At 32.3% G+C, this 18213-nt stretch overlaps 1 protein-coding gene across 1 annotated transcript in view; it reads right to left on the bottom strand.

The window, feature by feature from the left end:
• Positions 1-18213, bottom strand: part of LOC127723639 (MAM and LDL-receptor class A domain-containing protein 1-like) — a 64654-nt gene that overhangs the window by 20211 nt on the left and 26230 nt on the right. The window contains exons 15-24 of the mRNA XM_052230340.1: positions 17550-17663; positions 15819-15910; positions 14249-14378; positions 10666-10841; positions 8321-8405; positions 6545-6664; positions 5632-5726; positions 3836-3965; positions 2345-2520; positions 1365-1446 (exon numbers count right to left, since the gene is read on the bottom strand). Of these exons, the coding sequence (XP_052086300.1) occupies positions 1365-1446; positions 2345-2520; positions 3836-3965; positions 5632-5726; positions 6545-6664; positions 8321-8405; positions 10666-10841; positions 14249-14378; positions 15819-15910; positions 17550-17663 (1200 nt within the window). The remainder of the gene's footprint in view (positions 1-1364; positions 1447-2344; positions 2521-3835; positions 3966-5631; positions 5727-6544; positions 6665-8320; positions 8406-10665; positions 10842-14248; positions 14379-15818; positions 15911-17549; positions 17664-18213) is intronic.

The raw sequence follows: 18213 nt of genomic DNA, 5'->3' as shown, positions 1-18213 counted from the left end.
TGATTGATTTGAATGATTGAACACAAATTAAATAAATACTCTACAAAAACATTTGAAGGCTGAGATTTGAAAAATCAAAAGGATTTGATTGGTACGTGATCTGCAGTACAGTGTTGAAAGAAATAGCCTGCAAAGTGCCTTGCAGCTTGCATGGAGAATTAATGTAAACGATGTTATATGGTATCTTTTATTTACTTTTTAAATATAATTCCTCTACCACTACTTAACCGTATATTTTGTTCTTTACTTTTCTTTTATTAAATTCGAATATGCCATATCTCTATCAAAATATGTCTTGTATATGTTTTCACATTGTCTATAGAATTCAAAATATTGTATATCACTCCAAGAGATTTATGTGTTCATTTCGTACCTTCAAGACTCTGATTCATATCGTTAAGAATGTCTGTAAATTTCAAAACTGTACAACTGACAATTGTTACTTTTGGCAACAATATAAGAAGATACAAAATGAATAACAGCTTACATGTCTAAAAAAGCGGTAACCAACGTGGAATCAAGAAAAAGACAAGCAACAGAAACAGAACACAGAATAGAAAACAAACCCTAACTAATCAACACATAACAGGAAGTAAAAAGATGAATTCCGAAGGGTAAGGACGTTTATCGTCATATGATGCAACAGTTGTATTTCAGTTATCAATCCGACAACTTTAAGTAACAGTCTTTTTTACAATATGCCGTACAACAAAAATCCCCTTCACTGCAATACTACATTTTTTTTAATTTCATATGCTATGCAAAGTAAACCTCTGAATTTCAAGTGAAAAGAAGAGTTGGTCTAACTAAAAAAACAACGAATAAACAATGTGACAAGACTGTGCAGATAAATAATTTTAATTGGAAATGGGGATATTATAATTCAATTTATTATTAATCAAGGTATGAAATTGCAGGGCAGTGATTGCATTGCAATAATTTCGTATTTAGTACTATGTATATGCGTAAACATCTCCTGCGCTTCTATATCATAACACAATGTTGTTCATAGTGACCAATCAGTATGCAGCGTTCACCCTTTGATATATCTGGCATTTCATGTCAACCAATAAAGAGCATGTATTCAAATTTCCTGGCTTAGACATGAGCCAATCAGATAATTAAAGTTAACATCGTCTAGCAGCATCCGCAGTTTTATCATTCAAAATACAACTTGAAGCAGTTAACATTGTGTTTAAAAGTAAAGCGAAAGATTTTTATTCCTACCCACTAAAACTCATATGTGTATTGTTGGCGGGTAGGCTGAAAAGAGGAAATGTGAAAACACCATGAGCAAGAGGGGAAGGGTGGGTCCCTATTTTCATAACATAAGATTAATATGATATATATATATCTATATGTACCACATGTGCCTGGTATTAACTTTATGTCGTCTAAGGCGATGTCAGATTTAGAGCTGCTGCCACGAATTCCTTCAAAAATAACCTAAAATATAATTATATAATAGGTGTTAAGAAATTATAATTTCATATGAAAAGTGAATCTCGTGAGATATAAAGGGCAAAAAAAAAGGAATAAATAAAAAATTAAGACAATTCAAACAATCAGTAGAACGATTATATCACTAAAGCGGAATTCGCTTCTTTCGGGGTGACCAATTTGCAATTTCAAAATCTAAAGCATTATGGGCATTTATTTTAACGCGTACACAAAACGATTTGATTGGTTAAACACGTCTTAAACAATGGAAACTTAACCAATGTCGGGAACGTTATTTTCATTTGAGATACAAAATATAAAATTTTCCATAATCGTTTAGATTTTAAAACGGTGAATTAACGATTTATGTGATTGTAATTACGCAAAGACACATTTAAGATAACTAAATTATGATTAATATGAATAATGACACATTTAACATCGATTTGTTTTCGCTTGATCTATACAACTGTTAGTCCTTGGGAGTATCAATCGTGCAGTTATGAACTTTTTTGGCATTTGTCGTAATTCATTTCGTAAGTGTTTTTATAAATTCGGAGCTAACAAATAAAGTCAGTTTACACAAAAAAGGAATTCAATTACCTGAATTAAAGTTAACCATAGGTGATTGTAGCTATTCTGCGCATATTCTATAGATGCCCGTGCATTTTTCTAAACTAAAACACATCTTTGGATATTGGCGTTTCTAATGAACGTCAATTCGGATGCACCAAAAAGACGCGTCTTTTTTTAAGCACTAAATCTAGATACAGACAATATATTTTTAGAAATATCTTAAAGAATTCTGACTTAATAGGGCGACAAAGGTCTTGCTAGGTAAGTTGTTTTTTCTCCCTTAAACTTAAAAACATGTGTTGCCTTAAATCAACTTAAATCAACATACCTTCAAATCATCCATTGCTGGAATGAAGATGGCTGATTCATTCCATTGGTTTCCTTGATCACCAGACATTGTAAATATCTGAATTCGTGTTCCCTGTGCATTTTCGGTATATACATTTAAGATACCCATAGTACTTCCGTACATATGATACCAAAAACGAAGACATCTATCTACCCCTGTAACATGAACAAATATATTACTGATTTATGTTATTTATTTAATTTTCATCAATGAGTTCTTGCGATATTGTCAATTCTGTATTGGAAATTGGTGTATGTCTAAGGTTTCATCAATTGCTGTTTCATGCATATACATACGATCTTGAATACAGGACATATCGTATCGGTTACTAAAATTATGTGTCATAACTGATTTTTTTTACTTTACTATTAGTTTTAGTATCTAAATGAGTATTTGTTGACAGCAAACGTAACCGAGGATTACTCATTGTTAAGTGTTAAATATGAAAGATACGACTTTGTTGGATTGATTGGCTCAGTATATTATTGATATTTATTGTCTGTTTTTGTTTTGTTATCACAAATAAACTAAACTGAAAACTCCGTTTTTAAAGTGTTTTTCCCGTTGATTTTATTTACATGTCTTTCAATGGAAGTTCAATTACTACCAATGATTAAGAAGAAAGTTAATTTGAAAAAAAAATAAGCTGAAATGTGAGCTATTGGTCACACATGATACCCGCGCTATAAGTATTTGGTAAACAGGAAGTTAATAGTCAATGGATGTGAAAAAAAAATAACACGGTATAGCATGCTGACATAAAGCTTGATCCTAAATTATAGAAAACCATGATTTGCAGTTCCTGAGAAAAATGCGACGACAACTTCATACATGCTCATTACGTGTAAAAAATACTAGTATTATAAGTATTCAGTCAATAAAAAGATATTAAACATTGAATATAAAAATGCATTACACAGTATATCATGCTAATATGCAGCTTTATACAAAATTTCAAGAAGCTTTGATTTGTAGTTCCTGAGAAATTGCGACCATCATTTCATGGGACACACGGACGGAGTGACAGATGCAAACCAGTATACCCCTCCTATTGAAACGGGTTACAATAGATTCTTTTTTTTTTACAAGTTAGTCAATTACGGATAATAAAACTGACAATAAAGTTTGGAAAAGGCAGATTGTGTACAAGTAAAACTTATGTAGTATCGATATCAGTCGTTCTTCCTCAAAACTTTGGAGGAGTTTTTGTGTAAGAAGCATACCCCTGCTAATTTTGTTCGTATAGTAAAAACATGCACGAAAGTAACGTAGCAATTAAGATATGTCAACGCCATGAAATGTTAGACATAGCAGATTCTTTATGTTCACAAATCATGTGTATTTCATGGGATCTATACTAGTGTGCGTGTGTACTGTGTACTGACAAAGGTAGAGAATGACTCACATAATTATGTAAATATATACTGAACATAGCCGTTTCAAATGCTGATACACTCTTGTAATACATACTTGGTAAAGACATTTTTGTGACCATAATAGCTTTATCATCGTCTTGTCTTGGACTTGATGACTCAATAAACATAAAAACGGTTCCAACCTTGGCCGCCTCAGGACCGGTACTAGATGTAGGAGTTCCTTCCTGTTTGAAATAGGGATTAAAAAAAAAATCAAACATCACACTAACCTAGATAGATGTATAATTCTTAAAACACACTTAGTCTACTAACTAGCTATTTTGAATATTTTGACCATTTACAGATAATTCAAATATAGCAATGTATACTATAAAGACCACACATGTTGGATGCATTTCCAAAAGAATATTTCCTCTATTCCGTCTCTCCATTAAATACAAAAGTAATAATCGTTAACATCACTATTGCATTTCAGTTTCCCTTCAATGTTTCGTTCCCTTGATATCATTGGATAATATGAGACAAAGGAATCGCCTTTTTTCTTGACGCTTAATTGTAAATTGTCTACAACAAATATAAATCCTGTACCAAAGGAACAAAGCAACCATCTATTGCATTTAACCAGGACCTGTATTAGAGTTAAGATAAGCTTAATATTCATAAAAAAAAAAAAACATTTGGTGAGGTGACAATCGGTAAATTTTATATATTCTCGAATAATTTCATTTTAAACAACTGTTTAAAAGTTACATTTGTTCCTAATTTGTTTCATTCATTAAACATATGTAAAGAGAAACGAAATATTCATACTTTATTGATTGTAATCTGACCGTATATAGAATATATGCACTGATGTAAAATCTTGTAAAAAACGTTTTGTTTGCAAACAATGTTAGTACCGAAGAATAGTATATGTTTAAACACATTCAATCAGTGGAAAGGTCAACACAGATCTTAAATATAAAAGATAATATATTTTTGGTACATCGTATTTAATTCACAATGGACGAATAGCTGTGTCAGTTATTAACTTAAAATCATGTTTAATTTCTATGGGAAAAATGTTTTCCCAGGCGGGAGTTTGTTTGTGATAAGGCATGTACTTTGGTTGTTAATTCAAGAAGTGGGTACCTCTGTTGAAAACTAACCATCTTCTATCGCATGAGAAAAAGATAAGGAATCTTCGCAAATATTTTTTTTCGTATTGTACCTTGTGTTTAAAAAAAACATGGCCTATACGTTTTAAGAGAAAACAATTGAGTGCTAAGAATTCAGCATCAATAATTGCTTACAATGTGGATGTTTTTACAATAAGGACTATGATTAAAGCACTAGATATATCCCTGTGCCGTTAAATCAGGTAGTATTACATGTATTAACAGTGTCAGAGAAGTAGCAGAAAATGAAAGGTTTTAGTGTTCAATGAGAACATGTGTTGCATTATTGCTGACATGGATGCCAGTACAAAATGTGGATTTTGGTACAAGCTTGCATTAAATTATAAGAATTCAAGAAATTTCACAGGCGATCATATTTTTGTTATTGTTTTTTTTTTTTTGGGGGGGGGGTAAAATGGCTTTCTATGAATAATTCATGCCTTATACATATGAAATACGCCTTTTTGTTTGGAATATGATGAAAATACGAAAAAAAAATGGACGATAACGAGCGCAAATTGACGACAACGGCTGGTAAAAGTTTGAAATAGTTGTCATCACACGTCATGTATTATTCAACATATTTAAGAAAAACTCTAAATAGAATTTCGCTACGACGACTTTATGTGTTTCATCCTTTTAAGCAGACGTTTTGCTTCTACAAACTACCACACCCCCTCCAGAACTCTAAACACTACACTAAAAAAGCTTTAAACGTTTATGATATACTTACGCTTGTGAATATCCAATCAAAGTCATCAGTCTGTGTCTCCTGCTCTAACACACAATACTCATTAGCTTCTCCATTACAACCTATTGTTCCATATTCTACAAAATTAATGTGGTAATTCAGTTTTGATGTCTGTGTTGCTTTTTCACTGTCTAAACAGGAGAAATGATCAACTTGAGTTTATTGCTTTGCGTTTCATCATGCAACACTCATATTTCTATTTCTAAATGAAGATGGTAAATTTGAAAATCAAATCACTAATAAAAATATATGCAAAATATTCTAGGACACGGAATGAAACTGGGTATTTTAACACTCAGTAAGGGTCGATGTTTCCTTTGTTATAGTAAAAGACTTTTATGATTCCATATTTGCTGCAATAATTAATTTATAGATAGATTTTTGAAACTTTTTGCAGTTGGAATAGAAAAGAGGCGACAATCAAAATCAAAAGTCGAAGACAACACATCCGGTTATACCACAATAAATGTACTGATGAAAATTTGTTTAGTCTTTTAACAAGCCGTTCTTAAAATTTCTGCCTCAAAACATTTAATAACAATTTTTCAAGACTGTTTTATGTCAAATGATTCGTCTCCTGAACATTTTTCATACCATATACACCATGTACACTTTTATCTTAACTATAAAACTACAAAAAACGATTGCAAGTCAATTGATTTATATCTTTGTTATATACATCATGATGAAAGAGTTAATAAATACATAAAGTAATTGATAAAATGAAAGAAAACTAAAACGAACTTGTCAACAGAAAGGAAAGCAAATGTTTTTCATAATGCGAATGACAAAACGTATCTTTTATAGACAACTCTCCTTATATTCAAGTGAAATAATTATAACTGGAAATACATAATAGAAAAGAGCAATGTACTGTAGAGAAACAATACTTTACCTGTTAGTACATCACAATTGGGTCCTGTAAATCCTTGATCACATGAGCATGTATATGTCATACTATTGAAATCACTATTACACGTTCCAAATGCACAGGGATTTTCATCATCTCTGCATCCTAAGATGAAATAAACGTATACTACTCTAACAAGAATTTATATGATTCACGTTACAACATTCACTTTAGTTTACTATTCCTTGCAAAGAGTTGATAAAATTAACGTCGTAAAGGTACACCTTCTACGACTATCCAACGGAAAGTACAGTTGTCGCAAGTTTTTATATACTATCGAATTATGAACGCACATTGATGCCGTTTTTTAAATTTTAACTGCACGCCGAAGGAATAACTTATAACTCTATTTGCTATATAGAATAAGTATTGTAAATCCATTAACATAGAAGTAAACGATTTGTATAAGTCATATTTTAGCCTCAGCGTCGGTAAAAATGCACCACCTACACTGGGAAAGACTTTAATGCCCATAAATTTAGCAATTGGACAATAACTGTCATATTCCAGACTTAGCCCAGATTATCTCGAAACAGAAACAGTAGATTATTGCAAAAAATGGTTCCATGTTCAGACACCACTGATTTTTATAGCAAATCTGCCACAAAATGAAAAATTACCTACAATTAAATATCAGTTGTCTAGGAACACACGTGTAAACTTGAACTCAATGATGTAGGAAAAAGATTATAGTCTAAAGAACTGTAAATATGTTGTCCTTCTACAATAACCATTAAAACAAAAAGCACTTTAACATGACATGAAGTCTTTGTTTATTACAATTAAACATAGCTGTCAGAAGTCAGATTTTCTGACTAGCATATCTTTAATCCCGTAAAGATTCTCTTATACAACAATCAGCATGTATCATTTTGCGAAATTAGTTTTAGCTAACATATGAATTACTTTATGTTGATATGTTTGAGAAAAAATTGAATTCTATTCGGTGTACAAGCAAACATTTTGACAAAAGTGATATTTCAAGATTTCATTGTCTCAATGTTGAAATTAAAACAGTTTTGAATCTCTTAATTTGCAAATAGAAGCAATAGCTAGTGCACATCAGATCTTACTTGCTTGATGCACCACAAGGTGGCAGTAATGAAAATATCAACAACATGAAGTATTATTCTTTGTTAAATTGAATTCTCCAGGTTCCCTTTATTTACTTAAAGAAACACTTGTAAATCGTTTACCAAATTACTTATGACACTTCTTAACTTTCGATAACTTAATGTCACAATTGTAAATAACATACTTGGCATTGCTAGAATCTTAAAGAGGAACTTTCAAACATTTTACATAATCCATGCAATGGGGACATTTCATTTGATTGAAAACACTTAGGTTGTTGGATATCTGCAATGGGTGTTTATCTAAATCGGAGAGATATAATATAGGAGGAAACTGACGTATAACATTTTAGTTTGTTGGGTTATTGATGCATTGGTATTATCCAATCTTTTATTCAAATCTAGAGAATACAATGTTTGTTTATCATACTTTTCGTCGATTTTTAAGTGATACAGGTAAAAAACCATTACGGAATCAGAGCTTATACTATCTAGATTTGGCAAAGTTTGTATTGCCAGTATATCTTTACAATTTATTTATATGATGTATAAACATATACTACATATTAATGCTTACTATCGGTTCTTCATTTTCATTTTGCCGTATAAAGATTTAAATAATTGATGTTGATTAACAAAAACTTAACATAATAGACAGTATCTACAATAAAACCTTGTAAATACTCACCACAAACAGTCCATGGTCTTAACCATACATCATCCAATGCCATGTCAGATTTACTCCCTGATCCCATCACAGCTTCAAATATTACCTTAAATTATATTAACAGGACACAAAATGAGTAAAATATTACAAACTGGTTATCAGTTGCTGTCATTTAAACTCATCCTCAGTTTTATTTCATATTTCTTTTGCTCATTTTTAAGTTAACTGTTTCGGGGACCATTTTACACTTTCCTATTTAAATATATTATTTTCTTGTGGCGATTGCATTTGTTTACTAATGGTTTTTGATTAATCCCTTACTATACACTAGTAAGCCAATTTTGAATTGAACATCTCTTAAAAGACTTAACAATTTATCATCTGTACTATTATTGTCTGTTTGTTTTTTTTATTTTTGGCCATTGCGTTGTCAGTTTGTTTTCGATCTATGAGTTTGACTGTCCCTCTGGTATCTTTCGTCCCTCTTGTTTAACGTCATGCTCAGTGTTTCGGTACATATTCAGACTTATCCATTGAGGTCAATTCAGTACTGTTCAGACCATTCTCTTGCAGTCAATTAAGGTCTGTTCAGTCTATGGTCAGACTGTCAAGGTGTTTATCTGTACAAGGCACGCTTACTCGTCTGAAAAAGTACTGAACATACTGAATTATCCGAAACTCTTAACAAGACTTAGCGTTTTTGCTATTTTCAGTTGATGTCAATTTTCATCAAATTATTTTCGAAAACATCTGTATCTGAGTACTATTAAAAAACATTAATATAAAGGATATTAATAATTCAGATTTTCTTGATTATCATTTTTTTAATTTGTTTGTTACACTTTAGAAAGGCATTTGACATAAATAACCTTAACCTGTCATAGGTACCTTTAGTCGTGCAAATACTGCTAACCTTTTGGCTGCGAGGACAGATTTTTTTTTTTTTGTGTGCATTTAAAGAAGCTCGGTATTATGGGTTTTATTTTGTAGTGGTGTGTGCTTTTTTTTCGGTTTTTTGTTTGTTTTTGTTTTTTGTTTTTTTTTTTTGACATGGTTATGGCTGTCCTTATTCGATTTGATAATGGATTGTCACATTTGTTGCATGTGATATGTCTTTGTTTGTTTTGTTTTGTTCACTGTTATTTGTCTGTTTGTATTCTTCTTTTTTGCCAGTGCCTGGTCAGTTTATTTTCGACTTATGAGCTTGAATGTCCCTTTGGTATCTTTCCTGTCTCGTTTCCTTACTTTTTTTACAAATATTCATGTAAAACCCGCACTTTAATAAAAAATTAAAGAACAATGACACTTTGATTTTGATGCGATGCCAGTTTTATAAAGAATTCTATGTTCTATATAATAAAATACGATAAATTGCGCTGCTATATACAATTTGAAATGTATTAATTACTTTTTATGTACTATATGTATGTTAAAAGCATGGCCTGGTCTGATATATTTTTCTATTTTAACTGTGTCTCACTGATTTCTGTATATGTTTATTATGCGCGCAGAACTTACAATTGAAATTGAAATCAACATAAAACTATATTACTATTGACGGTCTTCCAATTCCATGGAACAAGATGTCATTACATAATGAAAAAGTATAATAGAAGTACCGAACTTCAAGGTAAATTCAAAAAGGGGAAGTCCATAAAAATTGATAAAATCAAAAGTTATACTCTTTCAACCAATGGAACGAATGAAAAACAACTGTCATTTTCCTGACTTGGTACAGGCATTTACCGAAGAAAATGGTTGGTTAATCCTGGTTTTGTTGATAGCTAAAACTCCCAATTGTATGACATGTAAGACAAAAATTCTCTTTAGGTTCATATGAATGCACATAAACAGTAAAAAATAATACATGTGGTACCTAATTGGAAAAGCCCCCTCCATGTTTAAGAAATAACAAAAGTTATTGTGAAAACACGAACTCTCGTCATATCGACAAAAAATTAAGCGATATGTAAAGTGAAGTGCGTAGTGTAAATAAACTTACCTTATATTGATTAATAAATGTGTAAGGAGTTGTTAAAAATAAAGGTTAACAATTCCCTCTCTCGAAAAACAAAAGGTTCAATGTGTTCAATTTGAAAATTCTTAAAAAAAAAACAAACAACCGAGACCAATTCAAAGATCATGATATGTCATTACATCATGTACATTGTGACAAAAGAAATGGGTTAAAAACTACTCTTTTTTTCAAGGCTAGTATATCATCAAATATGAATTCATTCGATAAAAATTAAATTGAGAGTAAGCGTATAACATGTTTGATTCTAAAAGTATTAAGTTAGACAAACGGAAATACTTAAGTCCAAAAACCATGTCCACCCAATCTAACACCGCCTTGTTGTAATTACCTTTAGTCCATCGGTTGCTTGACTGGTCATACTCTCTGTGTGCCATTGGTTGCCTTGATTTCCTGTTTTAGTAAATACTGTCGTCCTTGTTCCTTGTTCATCTTCGAAGTATACGTTGAGAGTGCCCATTTCAGACCCGTACATGTGATACGAAAAATACAAACATCTCTTTATACCTGGAAAACATAGTAATTTGTTCCCTTATTGATACCATTTTTATGTGACCAATTGTATCCCGCCATTCCATAGGAATTAAACGGATCAAGACACTTATAAATGTAAGCAAGGAGAATATATGACATAAAAACCTCTTTTAATATCATATTTGTACGTTATTAGTCTTATGAAAACGCCAAAGATTCTTCTGTCCACAAAAATCCCCAAGGGTGACTGGGTAATAGAACTATGGTCACCATTGGTCTTCCTCCGACCGGCGGTAAAACCCTCGCTAAAGTGGGGCGTCCGTTTGGCTGTGCGGGATGTACAAATTCGCAGTCACGTCCGGTCAGAATGGGGACGTTAAATCCAATGCCTCGTGTAAAGAGAGTGCCACATTCTTTGCACGTTAAGAACCCTTTCACAACTCTTTGAGGGGTCCGTAGGTGGCCTGTTGCAAGGCTAAATTTCTGTCCTTATCCAATATACCCTCATTTTCCCGTGGCAGTCCAAATTTCCCCGACCTTCGTCCCGGACAGCCTCTATTACAGGACTTACCTATTGTATTTATGTTAACTTGTTCTCGTCCTGAACATGCATAACATATTTGCCACTGGACGTTAAGCAACCAACATTCAATTAATCAATCTTTCCACAAAAGACTTTTACTGTAGTCGTGGCATACTCACTTAATTCATACGCACTTCACAGCAGTATTATTAAACTATAAAGGATCGAGTGATGCGTTACATGTTGTACTATGTCATTCGTCAGGCTTCTTTGCTTTTCGCATAGCTTGTATGCTGTCTAATGTGAACCAACCCCTATCTTTTCATTTGAGAAATGTTAAAGATTTAGAAATCGCCAAATAAACCATTACCACTTATATCCGACGAGTATTAATCTACACTTCAGAAGTTAATCTTTTAAATTTTCACTTTCTGTAAGAACCGGCTGTACTACATCGGCGAAGAGGATCATCCGTCGGGTAAGGAAAAATGGCAAAATTGGCCTTAAATAATTAAATTCATCATATTTGGTCAGAAGCTGAGTAACTGCAGACAATGTTAAAAAACGACGTTTTACCCAATGCTCCATTTGTGTTAAACTTATTAAAAAAAATTCCAGGCATATTTTGATACGCCAGATATTTCGTCTACATGAAACCCAACATTGGCGCTAACATCAAAACAGTTTGAAGGCCTGATCAATTACGACATTGAATGGCATTGGAAACCGAAATTTCCAAAAAAGTTGAGCCAAAAAGGCAAAGGAAATCTGTTCCTGTGGGTAGAAAACTGTGAGTGTTTTTAATAATTCAACATTTTATAAACAGCAAATTTATAGAAAAATGAACATGTCAATGATATTTCATAACAACACAAAAGTGCTGACTACTGGAATGAAAATGCCCTAGGGGAGGAAACGTCAACCAGCGTAGGCTTCGACCCAGTGGTTGTTAAATCCCATCAAAGATATCATGCTTGTAATTAGGTACGCCAGACTATCTGTTTTGCAAGAGGTCGTGTTTTTAAGCAGTAGGAGCATGCACTTTCATTTCGGGAAATATCTAACCTTTAAATGAAATGAGTGATATTTCGGAGAAGCTTGCCCAATGTGAAAACATCAGGTCTTGCTCTGTTGGGTGTCATGCAGTTATCTAAAATTAGTTCTTTTCGTCATTTTGCTTTAAAAGTTTAGATTACAGATCACTGACCGTCTGTTGCAATTATTAAGTCCGGTTTAATTATTTCAGAAGTTGTAGAGGATATATATTTCGGAAAAATGTCAACGGCTAATGGTTTCAAATGACAGCAATAGCTGATATGATCCAAATACCTACTAAAGCTAAAACTTGTTGTAAGAGAGCATATTTCTTATAAACAATTTTCTTCTTTCAGGTGATTTGAACGTTAAATAACTATTAGATGATACGAACTAATTTTTCTATCACCAAATGAAACGTTCCCCGTGTATTAATTTCAAGACACATAGGAGACTTTTCCACTCCAAGGGGAACTAGCGATTTGTCTTATGCCAAAAGAATTTTAACACTATTCACTTCAGCTGAAAATGTTGATTATACAAACATATTAGCATGCAGAAGTAATTATATTTGAATTAAACATAATTGATTTATGATATTTCTTCAACAGCTTTCGAAACTTGATAGACTTCAACCTAATAGAAAACGACACTTTTGATGAATAATGTGTAGACAAATGCGCGTCTTGCGTAGACACTTATAATCCTTGTATCTTTGGTGAGTTTTTTAAACGGTCTGTAGGAAATTGCAGATGAATTTTTATAAGTTTTAGATATTTTTGTTTCAAGGTGGTATAATCGTTGAGAATGAATGAGTATTTTCGGTATACGTAAACGAGGCAGTAACCCAATGACACAAAAACAAAAAAACACACTTTATCTTCCAAAATACAATTGGACAAGCTTTACATTGTCCCGAGTTATGAGAAATAAAAAAAAACAGTACCCTCATATATATTTACACATAATAGATATTGTTTTGCTTCTTTTAAAAACGTGTAGATTGCAACAACAGATGTATACTCATAAAAATATGTACATTACGACTCGTAAACAGAAAGCGAATAAGACTTATCACCGGGTTTGTACTTTCTTGAGCAACGCGACGGTGCCACTTGAGAAGCAGGATCTGCTTACCCTTTCGGAATATCTTAGATCAACCCCATTTTTGATGGTGTTCGTGTTGCTCAGTCTGTACTTTTCTATTTTGTGTTTTGTGTACTGTTGTTTGTCTGTTTGTCTTTTTCTTTTTCTAGCCATGGCGTTTTCAGTATAAATAAGATTATCTGGTATGAGTACTAATGAGACAACTCTCCATCCAGGTCACAATGTGTAAAAAGTTTATTTTCGACCTCTGAGTTTGAAAGTCCATTTGGTATCTTTCGCCTCTTTTTTGCATGATGATAAATAAAAAAGAAATAATAAAGTGCAATAAAACACGACAGAGCCAAGTGCCGACAATTTATGATACCAAATATATCAAAATTTACGTGACAGAACGAGTAGACTCTGTTGTGCTGGATAATATGACCACCAAATAGCACAAAAGCGCATAAACTGAATCACGATACATTGGCAAACAATTCAGAAAAAAAAAATTCATTCTAATTCATAGAATCAACTGACTGAAAGTGTGGATTCGCATGGACAATGATGCATGCTTACCAGTAGACTCTTACATTGTTTCTTGTCCACGCTCATTTTTTAAGTTCACGCGATTCCCTCAGTGTTTGTTTGTTATCTTGATTTGTCTCCTTTTAACGAAGTTTGAACATCTGTAAACTACTGTCGCCTTAATTTATACTTTCTGTTTAATTAACGGGTACAATTTTAAAAGAGGGTTAAGAACTCGTAATACGAATAATTATTAAACAATACTAACTAGGCAAAGATATGTTTGTGAACATTACAGCTTTTTCGCCAGCTATTCGTGGTGATGACGCTTCCGTATACCAATATATAAATCCTTCAACAGCATTGCCCGGGCCACTTGATTCCGTTTTTGTAGCACCCTGTACATATGGAGAGAAAAATATAGTTAGTTTACCATGAGTTCAGAAGATATTGTACTTTTTAACATCTTATACTTTTGAAAATTGAAGCAAACTACATATGCTTAAAATTGCTCAGAATTCCAATTGTAAAAGCTAAAATTAACGTTAAGATAAAAACAAATTCGTTTCGTTTTGATTTCATTGTTTTTTTGTTTGTTTTTTTTTTTTTGTTTAGTCAATTCCACAAAAAAAATCACAAACATTGCAACAATGTATCAAGTTTGTTTGCAGATGCAATTTTTCGTTGACTTGATTAAAATCTTTATTTGATGGAAATATGTAAAATAGTTTAAAAAAAATCATTGAAATATATCATCTAGGCCCTTAAGTATTGGATTTTTACACCGTTTCATCAATTATCCGGTAAAATAAAACATACTACACATTTTCGATACCTTTAACAACACTGATTGTAAAAACAAACTAATATTTATTTCTTATTTGTTGATTGAAAGGAAAGCGTTATCTTTTAACGGCAACTAACGACTGTTTGTTGAAGAACATGCTTAAATATTTGGAAGTACCCGGTAATTCATTTTTCTGGCAAATATATATTTAATTTATTTAAAAGGTCAATATTTTAATGAAACTATAGAACACAGATTTGGGTCCCTCCGATCTGAATATCTGTCTTTAGCAAAAATAATAATCAAATTTAGAATTAAATATGCAATATTTAAATCATTTGAAACAGTGGCAGCAACTTCTCACAAGCTAAGTACGATTGTTACCCGCTTTGAATCAGATCCATTCGGAAAACATTTCTAAAAAAAAAGGTATTGTCATTTAAGGACAGCAGCTTCTATAGGGAGTCAATGGATGACTTCCTTTATTTTTTTGTCAGGAAGATCTTGTCTTGCTGATATTTTTGTGGAGACTAGTGTTTATTATAGTTTACAAGTTAAAAACCAAACATGCAAACATTGTGAAAAATTGTCATTCTGTGACAATTACAACTGTAAGGAGTAGATCGACGATTTTGATTTTGTTGATTTATGTGAAGATCTTATTTTTCTGATTATAGACCTTGATGTGCTTTTCATTTTAGGTGTTTACAGTGTATTCATTGTTTCCAAGCTACTTGCAAAAAAACCTGCAAAAATTGTCATTAAGAGGTAATTGCTCAATGGACAAAGATATCATCTGGTAATGTGTGCATTGTATTCTAAGTACTTTTTGTAATACTTTGAATGATGCAAATAGTATGTCATGTATTTCGAAGAATCTGCAGTAGAATTACAAGACTCGGCAGTTAACTGCCTTGTAATTTTCGGTGGTGAAATTCGAAACGTATCTCGACTGTTTAATTTCAATTAATAGAAAACTGTTCCTTTCTTGGATAATGTCCAAGTAAATGTTATAAGCTGAAACATATAAGTGTAAGGAATTTTTAATTACCGTTTTGGTAACCCAGTCAAAATCAGCATTAGTGTCCTGGGCCAGCATACAATACTCTCCAATCTCTGCCGAACATCCTATTGATGCAGAATCTGCAAGATTATGTATTCAAGATAAGAATAAAAACTATGCTGTGCATTTCTAGAGAAAATATTGATAGACAAATGAAAAAGTAAACAAAAGTGATTAAAGAGAACGTAAATCCTCTGAAACTACAAAAACATGACAAGACAATTATCCCTCCCTCTCCTCCCACCCTCTTCTCAAACCCGCTTGGAATGCGATCATTAAATCCCATGCCCCGTATTTGAAGAGTGGCAATTTTTTTTAGTACGTAAAAGAACACATGAAATGACTCTTAGATCGGTCTGAAGTTCACCTATCACAAGTCAATTTTATTTATCTACGCAACACATCCTTTGTTTCAATGGCAATCCAAATGCTTGCTCTGTAATACGATCGACCAATTAGTCAACCCTGCTGGAGTTATCTATCAAAGTAGTCTTTATCTAAACATTAAAGAAATAGTTTCCATTTGACGTTAAGCAAACAACAATCAATTAATTTTCCGTTCCAAAGTTTGAGAACGTTTTTCAATCAATAAAAAAATCTGAACTTCGATCTGATGAACGCAATATATTTTACTTTTACTTATCAAAAGGGAGATGTGGTATAATTCAAATGATACAATTATATAGGAGAGATCACAGACATGGATGTAATTTGACAGTAGGTCACCCTTAACAATACGCGAAACCTATACCGTATAGTAAGCTATAAAAGGCATCATCATCGCAAATTGAAAAACTAGTCAAACGAAATAGCAAGGAACTTATCTATACTGATAAATAAACGAAAAACAAATATGCCTGACATCAACAAACCACAACCGCTGAATTACAGGGTCCTACCCTGGGACAGTCACATCAAGAATAGGAATGGCTAAGCATATTTGTGAGGGCTTAACCCTCCCCATAACATTGGAGTGTAATGTAACAGCACAACATAAGACCAAACTGTAAAATTCAATATGAAAGAGCTTAATTCATCAGATCGACACAAAACACAAAAAAAAAACCAGCAAACAAAAAGACACACACAAAGTAACAATCCAAGATTACTCGCAGTTAAAAGTTTGTTAAAATACAATTACAACTAATAGATAAGTTCTATTATCCCATTCTAAAATATAAATCAGTACACGTTCAACAGGTTTAGTGTAAAAAAAGCATAATAAAAGGTCTGAGAAATGACATTGTGCAATGCTAGAATATAAGTATCAGCCAGATTACGGATTATAAGTGCTCACAATTATAGGAACACATATTTATCTATTTACTTTCATGTCTTCTTGTACATGTTGTACAGATTGATGAAATCATTAACTACGACTGCAGTTGATTATCTTTAAAACCATTCCAGATGTAATCAGCAATTATTGAAAAACGAAAAAAAAGAAAACGATATTTAGAAAGTAAAATTCCTGTTGTAGTACAAACACACAAGGAATTGAATAGGTTTTAGCGTTGTCCATTGTATGTGCATATCTTCTGATCAAATGTGCATAAATAAAATAAAAAATATGATGGTCATATAGTTCCTCTGTTCATATAGCTCCTCGCGTGTTTCGGTTTCCTAGGCTTATAAATATTTGGTTTTGAACGTTCCTGAAGAAGAAATCCAGAAAAATGCTTGGGACGCATACATTTAAAAAAAATATTTCCATTTTACCTGTTAGAACATCACAATTTGTTCCTGTAAATCCTTCTTTGCATGTGCATGTGTAGGTGTCTGTATTCAGAGGACTGTCACATGATCCAAATCGACATGGGTAGTGTATACATCCTAAATAATACACATGTACAAATCAAAGAACGTTCACAAATGTTTAATATGGCCTTAATAATGTCTCGCTGCTTTAACCACCACGTTCATAGATAAAATAAATCGACACAATAATGTTTACCTAATGTGGCCGTTCCGAACAACAGATCGTAAATGGTTAGATACAAGTAAACCCAAAATTAATCATTTTTTATGTATGAAAGAGTTGAAATATTTCAAAATCTTGAGAAGTTCAATTAACCATCAGTGGTAAATGCTTACCAACTATACAAATAACAACTGGTGTTATTGTATTACTTTTGTGAAATGATAATGACATGAATTCATTGGTTCTTTGCATTGTGAATTATTTTTCTGGAACCTTCTCTGCAATAGTAAACCACATCATTGCCCACAGAAAAGATAAACCAGTCTAACATCAAGAAATTCTACATCAATAGGTCTATTGGTCAAATGAAAACATTGGTTTTTAGGACCCTGTATCACTCACCATGCAAAGTGTGCGATATTTATATTATTATCCCCTTTTTTCAAACAAAATATTTCTTTT

The sequence above is a fragment of the Mytilus californianus genome, unplaced genomic scaffold, assembly GCF_021869535.1.
Source record: "Mytilus californianus isolate M0D057914Y unplaced genomic scaffold, xbMytCali1.0.p SCAF_13, whole genome shotgun sequence".
NCBI classification, from domain to species: Eukaryota; Metazoa; Mollusca; class Bivalvia; order Mytilida; family Mytilidae; genus Mytilus; species Mytilus californianus.
This window is presented reverse-complemented; position numbering and strand designations above follow the sequence as displayed.